This window comes from Poecilia reticulata, chromosome 22 (assembly GCF_904066995.2).
Source record: "Poecilia reticulata chromosome 22, P_reticulata-male-v2, whole genome shotgun sequence".
Classification (NCBI taxonomy): Eukaryota; Metazoa; Chordata; class Actinopteri; order Cyprinodontiformes; family Poeciliidae; genus Poecilia; species Poecilia reticulata.
The window spans coordinates 5,183,997-5,202,875 of NC_088851.1; the positions used below are offsets into that span (position 1 = coordinate 5,183,997).

At 37.7% G+C, this 18,879-nt stretch overlaps 1 protein-coding gene across 4 annotated transcripts in view; it reads right to left on the minus strand.

Annotated features, from left to right (window-relative positions):
* sfxn5a (sideroflexin 5a) overlaps positions 1–18,077 on the minus strand; it is a 30,944-nt gene extending 12,867 nt beyond the window's left edge. For 3 of the 4 annotated variants that reach the window (XR_532551.3, XR_532550.3, XM_008398809.2), the window contains exons 1-13: positions 17,816–18,073; positions 16,155–16,223; positions 14,549–14,626; positions 14,316–14,342; positions 12,870–12,924; positions 12,041–12,066; positions 11,838–11,891; positions 11,566–11,622; positions 11,412–11,477; positions 9,170–9,260; positions 6,194–6,309; positions 5,529–5,614; positions 549–666 (exon numbers count right to left, since the gene is read on the minus strand). Coding sequence is in view for 2 of the 4 variants with exons in the window: in XM_008398809.2 (XP_008397031.1) it covers positions 549–666; positions 5,529–5,614; positions 6,194–6,309; positions 9,170–9,260; positions 11,412–11,477; positions 11,566–11,622; positions 11,838–11,891; positions 12,041–12,066; positions 12,870–12,924; positions 14,316–14,342; positions 14,549–14,626; positions 16,155–16,223; positions 17,816–17,863 (891 nt within the window). In the remaining 2 variants the exon portion in view is untranslated. Of the gene's footprint in view, positions 1–548; positions 667–5,528; positions 5,615–6,193; positions 6,310–9,169; positions 9,261–11,411; positions 11,478–11,565; positions 11,623–11,837; positions 11,892–12,040; positions 12,067–12,869; positions 12,925–14,315; positions 14,343–14,548; positions 14,627–16,154; positions 16,224–17,815 lie in introns of all 4 variants that reach the window. The other variant, XM_008398810.2, reaches the window with a different exon arrangement.
* Positions 18,078–18,879: the final 802 nt, after the last annotated feature.

Below are 18,879 nucleotides of genomic sequence, written 5' to 3' on the forward strand. Positions count from 1 at the left end.
TGATTATTGATGTTTTATGAGTCCTCAATGCAAAAACATAAAATCTCCACAAGTATTTTTAGTGTAGTTTCTCGTGCAAATGTCTTAGTGCTCTTGAAATAAGGCAAAGCTAACTGATGAGTAAGTTTTCCTTGTTTTAAGTCAATAATTTCTTAACACTCATGTAAAAGTTCTAGTTCCATTGGCAAATTTTTTCACTTATAACATGGAAAAATGTCTTGTTATACGTGAAATAATTTGTCAGTGGAACTAGTCGTTTTATGTCAATATTAATGAATTATTTACTTAAAACAAGCTCCTACATGTTGCTGAAAAGTTTCTTGGAAGTTTTGTCTTACCTCAAGCGTACAAAGATATTTGCACAAGAAACTAGACATAAAAAAACTGAACAACTTTGTGTTATTGCAGTGCAGGAATGGGACCCTGTACTAAAAGGCTCTGCTGAAGAAAAAATAATAGCTATGAGGGGCCATTTTATAGGCTATGGTAGGACTAAAAAAAAATGAATAAAAGTTGTGGTAGAGTGGAGCAGCGTAGCGGTGAGGTACCTGAGACATCTGTGGGAAGAGGCTGATGGCGAGTGGCAGAGCGAGGCCGAAGGCAGCCAGACACACCAGGCTGTGGACGGGCAGGACGAGCCGCCGCCGCCGCTGCAGCAGAGGGAGCCTAGAGAAGAGGACACAGTCAGGACCCTTCTGTTTTTATCGAATTTGCATTTGGATACGGCTCCTCTGTCGGATGTACAAAGACGTACATTTAGAAAATAAGAACCTTAAGGCAGGTGTTAGACATATGTTTCATTAAGGTCATAGTTCAGCATAAAAACTGTTTTTTGTTTGTCTAAAGTAATATTGTCATGTCAAGTATGGTGTTTTCATTAGCTGTAAGTGGAAATTCAACCTAATTATAAGTGATAAACCAAAAATGAACTGACACCGAAATTTATGACGAAGACTGACGTCATTCCACCCATGTTGGTATTTACAGTGTTTTATAAAAAATGAAAGAAAAAGTCGATTTTGTCTTAGTTTTGGCCGTGTGCAGCTAAGCTATTCATGGCCTTTTAAGACGTAGCGCTACGTGTGTCGTCTGTAGTCACATGACTCCACCCCCTTCTGGTCTGTAACAGGAAGTGAAAGAGATGGTGAGGTTGAGGAAACTAAGGAAATTTCAAATGTTGAAGCGGTGGTGGTAGAGCTGGTTGAGTAGGAAGAGGAGCAGCTCGTTGCCCCCTCCCGAAAAAAGAAGTGATGTAAATCATTTGGCAACATTTTGGGTTCAGCAAAGACGTTAGAAGTTATTTTATACTTCTAAACTTGTTCCATTGTGCAATAAGTCTGAAATGGGCTGTATTATGTTTCCCCTACACATGGTGCCCTTCTACAGCACAATCAAATAGTAATATTGCCCTCAGTTGTAAAAATGCTTTTTACATCAAATATAACTTAAAAATATTGACTGTGTAATTTAATGCCTTGAAATTGGGCCTCTGTCTCTATAAGAAGCTCCTGCTCTTTCTGAAACTCCGCCTTCAGAAAGTCATCACAACATGGTTTTCTATTAACCCTTTAAAAACGTTTTTACCAGCGTTTCACTGATAAGTAGCTCCTATAATGAGCTCAGGTAGATGCTCAGCTCCACCAGGTGTTTGCTAATTGCTGCTGGCTAGTCTGAAGGAACTGAATGGGGGAGACAGAGAAGTCGGGTGTAAACAGCAGCTCCAAGGAGGAGCTGTGTCCTGAATGCTGAGCTAGGTCCACCCAGGTGTTTTATTCAGCTGAATGGTTGCCACGGAGATTAAAGGACTTCTCAAACATTCATGAAAGAATCAAAGCAAGAATCCAGGTTTGTTTTTGATGAGGGAAAAATGTTATAACATGATGTAAAGCTCAAAAAAGTTGGTTTAATGTAATACTGCCCCTTTAACAACACATCTTTTTTCACGTATTTACAGACACTGTAGCTTAAAAGTTAATTAAAGAAATAAGTAAAATGGAAAAATATAGTTGCTTTCCTGGGGAATATAAATATCCAGGAAGTATTTATGCTGACATTCTTTATTTTTGGGTGGATTAGTTTTATTCATTTATCGTTAGAGAGATTAATTGCTTAATATATCATGATATTGATTTCAGAACACATTGTCTAGCCCTAATCGTCATCAATAAAGACTTAAAGACATCCACTTGTATGTAATTAATCTACATAATATTTCACTTTGTCATTTTACAAATGAGGAACCGGTTTATTGAATTATTATACAGACATTGAATTACTACACTTTATAAATAGTGCCTGGAAGAATGCATTATTTTCTGCATTCGTCTTGTGAAGCACAGTTTCTGCTCTGCTCCCCCTGCCTGCCTGCCTGTCTGCCACAGGATAATCTCCTGATCAGTGTGTGGGACAGCGAACTCAGCAGGAGCTTGAGAAGGAGCCGCTCCTCTCTCCTCCACCAGCGACGCTCCCCTCCCCTCATGGTGAGGAAAGCTACTGCCTAATGAGGGAGCTCATTAACACATATGGCTGCCATGGTTTAATTAGGCTGCATAGACACACCAGCATAGATGCACATCTTGCAGAAGTGCATTACGAAGAGAAAAGTTGCTGCACATTATTAAACACAAGCGGTAAGGTAAAGTAGGGCGTCCTTAATAAAGGGGAAGAGATAAGATGTCATAAAGACGTTATTGACAAATGAATGTGATTCTGGCTGTTTTTAAATGCTCTTATGCAACCCGAGCACTGGACATGCTCAGGTTGACGTTGGACAACCGGAGATGCAGGGAATCGCTGGCCGCCCGTGAGGCCACGTTAACTTTAATGTGTTCTAATGGCTGCGGACATCATCCAACCCGATTTTCCGTCACATTGAAGCCATATCGGATCCAGTAAATCTCGGCCTTAAACGAAAAAACAGTGGTATGCTAGATTGTACCATTTAAGATGAGGTAATCGATCCTTGTGGCTATTGATTATTCAAAGATTACAAATTATACATTCCCTGAGCTCTAGACTTGGAAACCTGAAACTTTATTTTGAACTTACCCACTAGCTTCTCAACTATCTTCCTAGTTCAGACCAAACAACACTGCTGTAGTCCCAGTGTCTTCTTGACCTAAACTACTAACCTGGTCATTGTTTCATCACATTTCTAAAGCCACAAAGGTACTTAACCCCAACATCAATAAGGCTTTGTCACCGGGGTGATGGTGGTAGGTGTCCCATAGTCGGAGGGTTGCCTGTTCAATTCCCTATTCACTCTGTATCTGTCATTGTGTCCTAAGGCAAGTCACTTCGCTTTTAGGCTAGACACTTCACTCAACTGCACACTTTACTCGACCTTCTGTCCGCCATTTTTGATGGTGGTCAGAAGGTCCGATGGCGCTATTTTATAACAGTCTCACCTCTGTCAGACTGCCCTGAGCAGTTGTGGCTACTATCCAGTAGCTTTATATCAGAGTGTGAATGTGTTCTTGAACATTGAGTGGCGCTTTGAGGTCCTCTGGACTTGATAGAGTGCTGTACAAGCACAGGCCATTCACCATTTTTGTAGGGCTTTGATGATTGTGTTTGGTCGTTCACCAGATGTACAAGCGGTGGGCCGACTACACTGACTTGCATATTGTGTTTATATCTTTTGCATAAGCTATAAACACATCATCCAATAGCAAACTTCCCCCTGTCTAATTCTGGTCTCTTTCTGCAGAGTGTCCCAATCTGAGGCACAGATCACCACTCATCCAAGTCATCATTACCACTATTCACTTTTCTCAGTGAACCTTTTCTTAAACCTGTACTCGTGCGTGCAGGTCACAGTAACAAACCGTCAAAGATCACGGATAAAAAACACATTGAGATTGAGATGGAGACTATGATTGGATGCTTTGTGCCACTCCTATAAGATATTAAATTATTTTAATATAACTGCTAATGAATGTTTCTTAAAAATAAAGGGTCAGGGTGTCTCTTTCACTTGTGACAGTAACTCATATTTTCACACTGCTGTTAATATTTAATGGCATTTGTTATGGTTTTTTTTTAAGGTAATACGTCCAACCATTGGAAAGTATGAAGCCCTTGAATAGCAACGAAAACAGTGATGCTGTAATATTGCTGCATTACGACAACACCTTGTTCCTGAATCATACGTCACTTTTGCCTAAATTTGGGAACTTTCTTCTGAATGAACGTTGCCTAATACACTCGTGGCTGTGCATGAGAACAGATTCTGCTGTCAGTCCAGTGAACATGTTCTCAGCAGAGCAATCCATCATTGAGGGGCCGCCTGGGGGACCTGTCTCTGTCCCCTTGTTCTCGCCCCATTGAGAGCCAGTGAAGGCAAGCTGACATAAAGGAGAGTTGAGAACTACACACAAGGAAGGCTCAGTCGATCTCACAGCTCCCCACCGATACGTTTATGCACCAACACCCCCCGCATGTACACTCCTTCTGTCTTTCTCTACCTTCCCGTTCAGTTACTCAGGTGCCAGGAATCCCAAACACACCTGGAGAGCAGGCCGCGCCGTCTGAGCCCGCCCACTCAGAGCGGTCGGGACAAGTGCTGTCAGGGATTCCCAGAGATCTCTGCATTCCTCTACTACACTCCGTTAATCTGAAGACGACCAACTAAACGCGTCACGTCATAAAGACGTCATCAACATAGTGCTTAACAATGCCGTGTCTCACTGCAGAGGAAGCGTCTGATGGAAGAGATTGATGAAACCATATATTTTGCTGAAAGGTTTCTATGGTTTTACCAGTGCATCATTCATTGTATGTGATGGAAAAAAAAGTTATTGCTCTTATAACCGCACTTACAGTAAAACTAATTTCTGCTCAATTCGGTGATTAGCTATATTTTTTGTAGTTTTTTTAACCACAGACCTGGACTGACCTGATGCAGCTTATTTTACAGTTCTATCATTTCATAACTCTGTAGTTTTGTAATTACTTTGCCGATTTGTAGCTACCAACAGGATGTAACATACCTGACAACTTTAATGTTTTGTTCAACAATTTATTCCTAGTATAAACAAATAGGAAGAATTAAATTCATCTAAAAGTTTGATGGGTTTGAACAAAGAAAAACCAAAATAGATAAAGGCAAAAAAACATTTTTTAAATCCACCAGGAAATGCCATGCTGTTTGTTAAAGTTAGCATGTGTTGCTAAATAATTTTAAAAATATATAAGGTAGCCACTCCCACCAAAGAAACATCTCAAAAAACAAATTTCTAACATGAAATTATGTTATAGAAATAAGAATGACATTTTTGCCAGCTTCATATCTGTGTTCCATTTTGATTCTTTTCAATCCAGTCATGGAGTATTTTTCAATTTAATCCCAATATCATCCAAACTAAGATTTTATAACACATTTGTTTTTTTTTAAACAAGCTAAAATTTATTTCAGATTATTTGATGCATGTGAAGGCAACATTATCCAAATTTAAATCCAGTATTCAGTTTCCAGATAGATTAGAAATTTTCAACAGAGTCAAAATTAGTGGAAGAGATTTTCTTACTTTTCCAGAACGGCCATGACCATGGGAGGAAGCACCATGATGGGCATGGGCATGACGACTCTGGTCAGGGCTGTCTCTAAAAGTGCCTGTCATAAAAATGCAAACTCATAAAATGTATACAAAAAACAATACAGTGACATTTTTTTTACTCAGCAACAGATAAGAAAATGTGTAAAGGAAAGTATAAAACAGACAGCTGTTACAGAAATGGGGCAGCAAGGTGCTGCCAATGAAACCTTTAATTGATGAAACACAATTAAAGCAAAAGTTTAGGCAGCTGGACTTTGTAAATATTTAGGTGTGTGCGTGCGTGCGTGCGTGCGTGCGTGCGTGCGTGCGTGCGTGCGTGCGAGCGTGCGTGCGTGCGTGCGTGTGATCACAGTGTCAGAGTGAAAACATATCAGCTATAATTCAGCAGAGACATTACTGGGCCTGTTGAGAATAAGTTATATAAAAAAAACAACACAAAATAATAATAATACTAGTGATAAATATTGACATTCGTTTAGCATTTTAGGTCATTTTTTTCAAATTATTATCTAAAATCCCAAACATTAGAACTAGAAGAGAGCATTTATTTATTTTGTTTTCTTTTTCATAACTGCATGTAGAGTCATTATAATAAATAATAATAGAATAAACAGAATAAGACCTTGGGGACTTACATGCCTCGCGGCTATCTTAGACGTTCCCACCACCTTCCCGCTGTCGTCAAGCACATCGATGCCGTCAGACAGCTCGGTGTGCCTCATCAGCACCACGTTGCAGATGTTTGCACTCGCTGCAAAGAGAAATTACATAAGTAAAAGAAAGTCATTGTTGTTTGAAGTGGCCTACTAAAATGTTAATGTTTCCCCTTTTTCAAACAACCATGCAGGCTCATAGATTGACTCAATCATTCAGATTCCTGTCAGGTTGGGTTTTTTTGTTGTTTTTTTTACGTTTCTCTAAATTCCTGACGACAAATGTGAAAGTCCATCTTTGATAAAGTTGAACAAAATGTCTATTATGGCTAATGTCATTTTTATTTTGAAATCCAGAATTTATTGTCACTTTCTCCAACTTCAGCTGTGAGAAAAGCTCTTTTTTCCAGTCTCTCATCTGTTTATTATTCTGTGTAAAGTTTCAATCTGTAATTGAATTCATTTGATTGTCCCAATCAGAAAAATCAGATTATAGAACCTCTGATTTTATTTCTGTTCACTATTATAAGACAGTACAGTATCCTTGGATGCAACAGAGGCCATTACTTTGAATACACACAGTTTGTTCAAAATCATGTTTCTGAAGAAACGACAGCCACAGAATTAAGAGCTTGTTGGAAATCTAATCAACTAACAGTGAACGTGTGAAATATTTGAGTCACGTTTAGTTGTGTCCACTAACTTCTACTCTTAAAGTCAAAGAAATCTGGAAAGTTTTAGATCTACTTAAAATGTTCAACTTAAATGTTTCTGCTCCACGCGAAAGATAAACTTACATTAATAAGTTGTGTTGACTTTTTATTAATTTTGCTATATTGCCAATAATTGAGTAATTGATGGTTCTTTAAAGTTAGGATTTAAAAAAAGCAGAAGAGGGGACTACTTCCCAGGGTGCTTAGCGGCAAGGTTTTTGCATCTTGTGTCGCTCCGTGAGTGAGAAGGAAATATAAAAGTTGAAGACAATGTCTAATTATTAACATTATTTATCTGTTCTAGATAAATGTTTCTGGGCAGAATTCAGTGTGATGTTTAATAATGTGCATCATCAGATCAGTTATTTTATTCAGGTTGTTCATGTTCAAGTTATTCTAGATGAAAACAAGTCATTGTTTCAATCTGAACATAATACAGACATTTGTGCTTGTTCAACCAGCTGAGGACTGTTATCTTGAAAAATGTTAAAGATTTGGTTTAAATTACAGGATTAAGTTATATAAAAAAGTCACAATTCAATATTAATGAGCTTTAAAAAAATGTCTAACTCTGTGTTTCTTGTTAAATCCACTTAATGAATTTTAATTTCCGAGTTAAAAGTTTTCTAGTTGTATTTAGCTGTATGAACCTTTGTTTTCAAGTTAAACCATCTTCAAATGTTTATTAATAGGCCAAATAATGTGCAAATACATATATAATTGTCAGATAAGACAGAACTGAACCCGACTGGGACTTTGAAACAAACAAGAGTCAAATCAGCAACACAACACAAAACCCTGGCGAGCCGACAAACAGCGGCCTTATTTATTCACGCTCGCCAAAATGAACACAAATGTATGTTAATGTAGATAGACCTTTCTTCTTGACTCTAATAGGAATGAGGAAAACTCATTTTAGAGAGTTTAGTGCTCTCGCCCCGGGCCTTTTTAATTTAAGACAACGGCATCCGGAGTTATCTCTGCTGCGCCCCGGAGGGACGGCAGGTTGCCTTGTGAGGGGAATTTAATTAACTGAGACCATTTAATCCAGGATAATTTATATATATATAAAAATATAAAGGACAGATACAATAATTTTGGCAAGGAATGACAAAGAAAAAAAAAACAAAGCAGAAAGATCAAATTCTCAAAAACATGTTTTGTAATTACCTTCATAAAAGGAATAAAGTAATTGGGGGAAATCGTAATGATAATTACGAATCCTGGACAGCTCAGTGCTGACATTCCCCGTTGTAATTATTTTAAATAATTACATTTATGTGCATTCTAAATATATCTGGTAGCTACTGGGAAATGCAACCAATTGTGACCTAAACAACACAAATACTTTCTAAGGAAAACAAATTCTTTGCCAAATTTATTTTTATTTTTTTTAAGCTAGCATGAATTTAGCTCCAGGTATAGTCCAATTTATTTGAATGACAGGCAATTCCTTGATGAGCTTATTACAGGATAAATCTGGCCTTAAGTAACCAAACACAATCAAATGGGTGAAGATTCAAACAGCACTTTGGTTTCCCGGGCTCCAATTAGTCCGTTTAATTACCTTTTTATACGGGTCTGCAAACACAACAACTGCAACAACAATGCCCACACCAAAATCAGGTAAATGGGGCCTTGACATAGACGCCACTTTAGGGGTAATTATCCAATTTGTTTGCAGCAGTAGAGTTCCAGCGAGCAGCCAATTACCAGGCAAAGGCTGCACTGCAGAAACCTGTTGATTTAATTAGAAGAGCCGCCACGGCATGGAGGGGCGAGGTGGGGGACAGGGGGGGGCACGGGCAGCAGGCAAACAATTTAATTACGCGCCAGCAGCCCCGGGGCATTGTGGGACATGGGTCTATACCCCTGGGTGTGATTGTGACGCGGGGAGGTGGCACGAAAATCAGCTTTGTGGCTCGGCGCACATCTGACAAAAGCAAGCTCTCAGCACGTCTCTAACCCCACGGAGACAAAAACGGACAAATAAAAAACACACAAAAAATAAATTAAAGGGAAAAAACTCCTTTTTGGGCTTTCACACAGAGAAGGGATGCGATTCAAGAAAAGAAACAGAACTGTACGAGCTCCGAGGGTAAAACAGTGCGTGGTTTTTAGAGGAAAGAAAAAAAAACAGTCTTCATGTCGTTTAATTAATGCTGCAGTGGTCGCTGTTGGTAATAATGGACTCAAACCTGAAGCAAAGGAAATTCTAATAAAGTGCGACTCTTTCTGGACTCACCCACTGCAGGGAAAGGGACGAACCTCTGCACCAAGAGCTTGGTAGTTGGATTTAATCGGTCTGCTTTCTGGATTAAAACATTCAGGCCAACCTGAAGATAAAACACGTGGCAAATCACACAGTTAAGTGTGCAACAAGCAAAAGAAAAAACATACTTAGGAACTTTTAAATAAATATTTCAAAGTCCCAAAGCGTTCTAATGAAAAACTAGAACGCCGGCACAAAAAATAAGTAAAAAAAAAAAAAAAAACTTCAGCCTCCAGCCCAGCATGGGGTTGTCACAAGAACGGACGTGTAATTGGAGGGCTCTTGCCCCCCTCCCGGCGTGTCGTTCCTCCCTTCAGGCTCCCTGGGATCTTTTTTTTTTTTTACCGTGGTTGTCAGGCCTGAGGCCATCAGCCGGAATACGCCCAGCAGGACCAGTAATTGGCTCAGTTTGAGGTCTTTGTCCCCGATGGAGGCCGTTTCATCCAGGCGCACAGGAAGACATTATACTTCTACACGATTAAAGCAGTGACATGGAGGTAAGACAAATGAAAACGGTATTTTGAGAGCTGAGTGCGAGGCTTACACTGATATTTAGGTTTCTTTAAATGACAAACAAGTCAACAAGATTAATGTGTCGCAGAGAAGGAAGCATATAAGTAATGTCTCAGGAAAATCTTCCTTCTAATAAGTGGATATTAAAGATTTACTAGTAAAAAAATAAAGTGCACTCTTGTCAAATCTTGGTTTTTCACATAATATCTGGTCTCTAGTTAAATCTAAGTAGAGATGGAGCAGGAAACTGTCCAATAACTGGAATGATTTTCCAGTTACTTTCTGATTTTCACCCTGACTGGACCTGACTGGACCTAATCAGCAACTGGTTGTTTGGACACTTTAAAAAATCAAATTGTTTTTCAGTCAGTGGATGCACCATGCTAAGCTTTACCAGGTTAGATGGGCAGCAAAACTCTCCAGCAAAGTTAAAAAATTGAATTTTATGAGTATGACTTAATGTAGCTAGGTAGGGTTAGGGTTACTACACACTCATGTACTGTAGGTGGCAGTATGCACCTTGAAGTTGCTTGCGAGCCACCATATAGAGAAGAAGAAGAAATTCTCCAGAGTGGAAAAAATGTTCAACGTTAGAGTTAACTTCATTTTCTAAGGCATGCTGTGTCATGTGTTACCTTTTCTAACCTCATTCTATGCAGGTTTGGGACATTTGGAGATCTCAAAGAAAAGGTTTTCTCCAGGTGACCTAAGTAATACTAGCAGCGCTAACAGCTAATATAAGAAGCTAAAGCCGGATTAGAATGTCAACTAAAGAATTAAAATTTAAAAAATGTTTCAAGCTATTTACCTTCACCTCTGCTTCAAATAGAATTTTTTTTTTAGGAATTCTCACAACGGGAAAGGAAAGGAAAAAGTTTTTTGAACACTGTTAGCTATGTTTCTGAACTGGGTAAAAATCATTTTGACAAAGTAAAACCAAAGCAGATTGGAGATAAACAATTTGTGATTTTCACGCAATTTGAAATAAATTCAATAACAAAAATTGAGAAACATTTTTTAAAAATAAATGTACTACTAAATACGGCTGTTATTTCTTAAAACAAACTTAAAATCTACAGGACAAATTGACAGAACTACCCCAATTATTGATCCAATACGATCTGCAAGTTACATTTTCTTAAATAATAAGTTTGATATCAAATTCTTATAATGATGAACCTTTTTAGATGATTATTAACGTCATTTAAAATATTATTATCCATACCACTACAACTACTGCAACCTCTACTAACAAAAACAACAAGAACAGCAATAAAGCCAAATATTTCATTGCATATCCTAATCTCACATTCAACACTTTAATTTTGGTAAAAGGTGAAAAACATTTGTTAGGAAATAATTTTAGAGAAAGTCATGGGCTGCATAATTGATGGCAATGATGTGGAAATACTTTGTACAAACCACTTAAAAAAAAAAGAAAACAAAAACAGAACAGGACCTTGTCTTTGATATTATTTCACAAGATACGGTGGTGCTAATAATTGTGCCACTAGTGTTTTTTATTTTATTTTATTCCCTACCTCAGCTTTTTTTTCCCCAACACAGATCAAATGCTTCTGAAAATAAAGGTTTGACTTTTTTTTTTTTTTTTTACTAAACTATTAAGAGTGCAAATAAATGTGTCTGGGACATTAAATATGTAAGTGCTATTATTAATCAACAGAATAAAACATGAACTCACAGCGATAGAGACTGCACTGGTCACTGCCCCCACATAACCCTGGAAGAATTTGGAGAATGGAGCGGGCTAACGAAAGAGCAGAAGACAAGTTAGAAAAACAACAGCAAAATAATAATAATAAAAAAAGGTTCAGTTCTTATATCCGGTAAAGTACCTTTGTTGCGTTACGGTTGCTGTAGTTGACACAGGCATTATGGCTCTGGTTTAACCACTGGAAAGGTGAAAAGGTCAAATGAAGGAGAAGCTGATGGTAGATGTAATGCTGATTTCTCAGGGTTCAACACATCTTCTGATTTCTGCCACATTTATCTTTTATTAGATATTTGCTTAGTTAAAGTAAAATGCATTGTTTTTAAACTGAGGAAACCATGGTTGATGTACATGTGAATATAAGTGATAAAATAAAGTTCGTTTTGAGAAAAGTACCTGCCAGAAGATGGTTGTCGCCATTGTTTGATTAGGGAGAAGGAGGCCAATAACCTGCAAAAAACACATTTGTTAAATAAAAAAATACCCAAGCACAACTTCTTTATTTAACCAAAAAAGTTTATTTAAATTTGTTTATTTAAACAAAAACAAAAAAGAAGGTTAATTTTTGATGACTAGTAAACATGTAAACCAAGACTTACCACTGGAGTGCCAAATGGGACAAAACCTATGGAAGACAGTCAGTATTATGGCTCTAAAAACTGCATTTATCAAACTTACTGAAACTACTTCCTTCTCACCAATTAGTAAAACATTTTAAAATATTTTATGTCTTATTAATTAGAAATGCAAGTCACATTTTCCAGAATTTCAGGCGCCATTGGGAACATCCGGTTGTTGATCATGTGACTTGTGTGAACGTAAAAAGAAAAAAAGTGTTTCATTGAAGTTTGTCAAAGTAAACCGATTCTGATGTGACTCAAACAACCACCTCATCCTAGCATTGAAACTTTTTGAAGAACGAGTTCTTTCGAAAGTGACGCGTTTCCATTAAGCAAATTTATTTTCAATATGGTCAATGGAAACTCAGATTAAATGAAGGGAACTATAAAAATGGAGTCAGAGAACTCAACATTAACATGTTAAGTTTCCGCTAACTGTGCTGTTATCCTGCATAGCATTGGCCTGTTTTACAGCTGATTACTTTATCTTCAACCACCCAGCTCTCCATCTCTCACTTACACCCACCTTCTGACTTATAGCAGTCGCCACACAAAAAAAGATGGGCTTATTTTCACAACCAAAACACTCCTTTTTGCTTCTTGAAAGACCCAGAGACACTCTCCGCCACTGCAGGAGAGAGGTTTTAATCAGCCCCCAGCTGAGTGTGACCTTTCCAGGGCCCGAAACAACCCGAAGAGCCCCGTTGAGCCCTGACAGGTCCCAGGGTGAACGACGCCTCCATGTTGGACCACATAACAAGCCCCCAGATCCCACGTCCCCCAGGACTTCCACACCGAGGCGTTCTACCTGACATCCGAAAGGGCATGAGGATCTTCTCCCCCGTGTCGGGGTGGATGATGGCCTGTAATGAAAGCACAATCAGACGATAATGAGAACAAAATGATTCAGACCACTGTAATTCACAAGAATTACTTCCCAGAAGGGGGAATAATATCACCTTTATTACAGTGGAACCGGTGCCTCCCATGTGCTACAGAGACGTTGCTTGTCATTATGTGCTAACCTGAGATGAACCATTTAGAAAAAATTCTGACCAAATCACCTCACAATCGTAACGTGGGTACAGACGCATCTTTATGACTTTTATTTGATCCGGTTCAGTAGTTAGGATGTGTTCACGCCTGATAGTTCAGTAGACTTGGTTGGATTGGGGAACAAAGTTGAATATTTTGCTGTATTTTCAGCTGCTGTCATTCGCTTCCACACTGCGCTCGAACCATTTGAAAAAGCTGTTCACCTCCTCGCCTCTGGTGGTGCTGCACCAATATTTGTTGAAGGAAATGACACAAAAACTTCTAAACACAACTTCCTTTTTCACAAAATGTAAACAAAAATGGACTAGCATCAGATTTTAGCTGTTGTGGGATTTTTCTTTTGTCTTCGGCAAAAGATCTTGGCCCGTTTCTTTAGCTAGCGCTAGGCTCACGCTTTGTTTTGGTTGTATTTACCCAGAATGCCCTGTACTTTAGTTCCTTTCCTGCTTTTGCAGTGGTCTCTCTTTCATTTAAACAGCAACAGAGTTCACTTCAACTGAACTGAACTGAGGTTTTTAGGCGGACCAGTTAGCTGTTTTGGTCCACATCAGAGTACAATCATACATTCACACCTCCCCAAACGAACCAGACTAGAAGCAATCAAATTAGAGTTCAATTAAAGCCAAAATCGACTAAACAGGGCATGTGTGGCTTTGCTGTCACTTCTTTGTATACTTCTGAATAATAATATTAGCAAATGGCAACTTCAACCAAAATCTCCAGAATTATATGCTATCTTTCAAAACCTGCTCGTTCTGACCAAACGGCACATCAATCTGAATAAAATGTTTGTTAACGATTAACCAATCGGAGACTTTGTGGTAGATGTCCAGTCACCGGTTTGGAAAATCCTCCTTTTCAACTCCCCTGTGATGTGGGGTCATAGGTCAGGTGTTATTTGAACTTTAAAGATGCTAATCGTAAGCATTTAGACACGTCATTCTTGCCCAATGGAAAAAAGATGGAGATTTTAGAATCAAACGGGCAGATCGCTCATCCAGCCCAGTCGCGTGTAAAGTCATCAGGTCTTGATAAGGCTGATTCTTTCGAGCCTAATTTGATGGGATCATGTAACAAATAAAGCTTTGTTCCAGTGTTGTTCCTCTGATATCTGTACAGCACTTCAGAATGCCGTGTATACAACACAGTGTAACAGTGAGCCAAAAGGCTATTAAAAAAATAAAAAATCAACTCTTACCTGCTTTATTTTCTGGGCTTCCCATAGCTGTTGAAATCAGAGATGAAAATTAAAATTGTCCTCTGGTGTAAACTTTCAAAAGCTGGTTTATGGCCGGTGCAAAAGCTAATAGTTACAGTTCACCATCCACCAAAAGTAAAACTTGAGTTTGTTTTTACACAAATTTTCACACATTATGTTTTCATTTATAGCCATATAAAAATATTTGATAAAAAGAAAAGATGTGTGTTTACCTCGGCGTCTGTGACTCCTGGAGGCAGAGTTCCTTGTCTGAAGCTATTGAGCAGCTTAATGCACTCCTGCAGCCGCTTCTGGCGTGACAGAAGGGAGATAAAACGGAAAGCTACACTTACTCAACAAGTCTCATCAAAATCTTTGAGCAGATTTTAAGACGACAAATTTTTTCTACTGAATGGTAATGAGCTTTGTTTTTTGTTGTTGCGTTACAATCTAATGATATGCAAACACAAACCTAGAAGTTGCTACTATCAACCTTGGTATATGTTAGCTTTAAACTTTATCTTTAATAGCATAAAGTTGCCTAATTTTTAAAGTACAATCAGTAATACTTTTAGAACAAATTTACATCAGTAATGATTTCTTGGTTAATGTCAAGTTGTCATAACAAAGACATTTTGAATAATGTCAACTTTGTATTAAAAGTGTCATAATTTACAGAATGACGCTTTATGACAACAGTCATAAATATTCATGAAGGTTTATTCATGTTCATGACAGGTGTTATGTCATGTTTATGACAGTGTCGTGTCAGTCTTATTCACCCCCCTTCAAATAAAGTGTTACCCATATTAAAAAAAAAAATTCACCAGACACAGACACACACCTGTTAAACTTTCATAAGTTTAATATTGAGAGAAACAGATATGGAAAAAAATATTTTGCTTGATTTAGTTATTTCTTGTTACTTATATTAATTATTGTCAATGTGGTCCCTTTCCACTTACCCTGAATACTTTTGATCCATTTGATGATGTCATTTTTAAATATTAAATGATAATTTCATCAGTTCCTCTGTACTTGAGTAAACTTTTTACCAAATACTTTTTTACTCTCACTTGAATAATTTCTTGGACAGCGACTTTTTACTTTTACTTGAGTAAAAACATGCTCAAGTAGTGCTACTCTTACCTGAGTATAAGTGAGTGAGTGGGGACTGTGAGTTTTCATGGGCGGCAAATGATAAAGAAACAATGACAACAAAGAAAGACAGGGCGATATTTCATTGTGGAAGTTAAACGAGCAACACCTTACTTTTTAATTCGTTGTTAATGTAAAACTAAATGTGAAAAATGAAATATGTCTAAAGGACAACTGGCTATGGTTTCTGGGCCAGTGGATGTAGAGACCAGTGAAACCAGTGAATACTTATTATACAGGTTCATAAAAAAAAACTGGAATATGGTAAACAAGTTCAAGACTTTTTATCACTCAGAAAGCAGAGCTCATATTTTACATTTATTCAATGCTGAGTGAAATATTTCAAGCCTCTAGTTACATAATAAAACCCCAAAATTAAGTGTCTTAAAAAATGTAATATTGTGAAAAAAGTTAAATATTGGAAACAAACGATTGGTTGTTCAGAGATTGATTTTTGTAAATCGGATCGGCATCGGTCGATACTAAACCTCAGGTATCGGAAGAGAAAAAAGTGGATCGGTGCCGACAGTTCTGCCCACACCTGTACACAAAATCAGGCTTCAGTTTAGCACCAGACCGAGAGACGTTTTATGTGGACGGACTCTCATAAAGTTATTTTTACAGGTCAGAATTTATAAATAACTTCCCCCTAAAAACACCAAGTGATCTGAAGCAAAGTACCTCTGACACGAAGAGTGTGCTGGGGTCGATCACATCCAGGAAATGACGGAATCTCCCGCGAAAAGTCTCCTGAGAGAAAAAAAAAATCATAAATTGGTTTTATAGCTTAAATACAATTTAAATTGTTTCCTAATTGATGTTGTACATTTAACAGCTCAACATGAATTACACAAAACCTATTCTTTCACAAGTTAGCAAGAAAAGAGAACAAAAAAAATCTAGAACTTTCCAAAGACTTGACGTATTTTTCGCTGAAACGCAGGCAGACGAACAGATTCCGGATTGTTTCTTTCGACAAAACAGCCAGAGATTTTCCAGCTGTCTCTTCCCTCCGGTAAACAGCGACATTACGGCTCGCCAGCTGTTTGAACGCTCCAGGTGGAGCCTCCTCATTACAGCCGCTGGCAAACTGTTTCCCATCTTCGTCTTTTAGAGGCCCAAATCCGCATCGCGCCGAACGCAATTAAGCCCTTTAATGACGGTGCCAGGAATACCTTTCAATCATTAATTCATAGGCGAGCAGAAGGAATCCCTCCGCCTCCTTCACTTGGGTTTAATTACACTAACTGTTAATTTGGACAGAAATCTGCTATTTGACTCATCGCTACGTCTCGTCACTTAATGAACATATGGATGGTTGTCAAAAACATGGCACGAGGGGGGGACGGCTTTTTCAAATCTGTTCAATTAGATTATTCACCGATTATTTAAATGGCTCGGTTTGAGGCGACGTTAAGAGTTAGTTTAAAAAAATATATACTTTTTTTTTTCTTTATTCCAAAGGTGTTGCGCTGTCATGTTGTATCCCACCTCTCACCTAATACTTCCTGGGCTTCAGAGTGCTGAAGCTAATACTAATTTATGCACATTAGCCAAAACAGTAAAACATGTTGGTCGTTTTTATCCATTTATTTTAATATGTAGCGTGCCTAGGTATGACACATTTTAATAAGTGTTAACATTCTTGCTTTGTTTTTGTTTAAAAAACAAAACAGCTTAAAAAGTTTTCTTTTGTTGCCCTTACGTAATATTCTAATATTTAATATTTGCTGTGAGAAGAAAAACAGAAATAAAACTTGAACACATCTAGCTACTGCTTTTGAAATAAAGAACAATAATAATAAGCGTTTTAAACGTCAGTCTTTATTGAATATGATTATACAATGGTTAAGATTATCAAATTTTGGAAACAATTCAGCCATTTAATCTCTTTTTTTCCAAGCTGTCCATCCAGTTTGTACAGTAAGATATCAAATAGCACCCTAAGGAATGCCTCGCGCTGAAATAAAATCAGCAATTAATTATTTAGATGACGTCACGTCCTCTCGCGCTCTATTCAAAGCCTTTTTCTTCTTCTTTCATCATATACACATTACTTTTAAAAAGACACATTTGTCTTTCAACACATTTAGACTCCCTGTTTCTGTTTTGGACTGGGTTTTCTTCAGCCTTGCCAACGCGGTAACCAGGAACTAAACTGTTCCGCGCAGCAACACGCTCCAAATGTTCATTATGGCCTTTTAAAAGCAGCTTCTTTTAAAAATTACGAGCGTCTGAGCCCGAACCGAGTTGAGACCAATTCATGTGTGCGCCTACAGTGAGACCTGAGCTCAGCATGAAAGTTTGTGCTGCGTTTAGGGTCACGGCTAAAATAAATGTACCTGGTTGAAACGAGACTTTCCGTACTGGAACGGTGGGTAGTCAGACATGCTGCCGGACAACACAACTCTCCTCCTTATTGCTCAAGTTTAGCAACTTCTTCTTTTATTGTTTTTTTCCCCTCCTCGACCACTTTTGCCGTCTTGAACTGCACCGTAAAAACACTCAGCTGTCTTCCCACGTTGCATTGTGGGCAATGTAGTAATGCCATGCTGGCGCACGCATGCAAGCCGTGAATTGCTTTCTATACGTGCCTACATTTCCCAGGAAGCTGTGCTTTGTTTTATAGTTTTATAATTTTACAAAACAAAAAAAGTTTATAGCAAGACAGTGACCTCGAACATCGTGAAAGATGGTCCTTACTATTAGTAATTCAAACATTTTATCACGTAAAGTACTTTGAACTGCTTTATGTGCTATGCAAATAAACTTGACATATTTAACAGGCAACAAAATATTTGCCCATTGTTCAGAATTTAAATAGAATCTAAAATAGGGCTGAAACAATCAATAATTTTAATCGTGATGAATCGATTTTTGAAAAAAAATGTCTACTAATTTAGTAATGATTAATCGTTAACTACAGTATACAGATTCAAAAAAGGGATATTTTCTGAAAATTAAACACACTCACATTAGTAATTAAGCCAAAACTATACAAAATAAATATACATTTTGGACTTAAGATATTAAAAAAAAACTCCTCAAGTAGCACAGTTTTATTTTCACCAAGAACAAAGGAATGACATGTTATTGCATTTTAGGCAATAAAATGTTTATTTTTCTTGTTTCATAATGGAGTTGAATTGTTTATCAGCATCTTTTATTGTATTTTCAATATTGTATAAAAATGTCTTTAGCGGTTAAATGAGAAATCTGTATCATTTTATCCGCTTAAGTGATTAATCATCAGAATAATCGACAGGATAATTGATGTGTGAAATAACAGTTAATTGCAGCCCTAATATAAATGTGTTCAAGCATAATTGTGCAATATTTATATAAATAATACATATAGTCCCTTTTTTTCATATGTACAAAAGAAGAACTATTCTGTACATGTCCT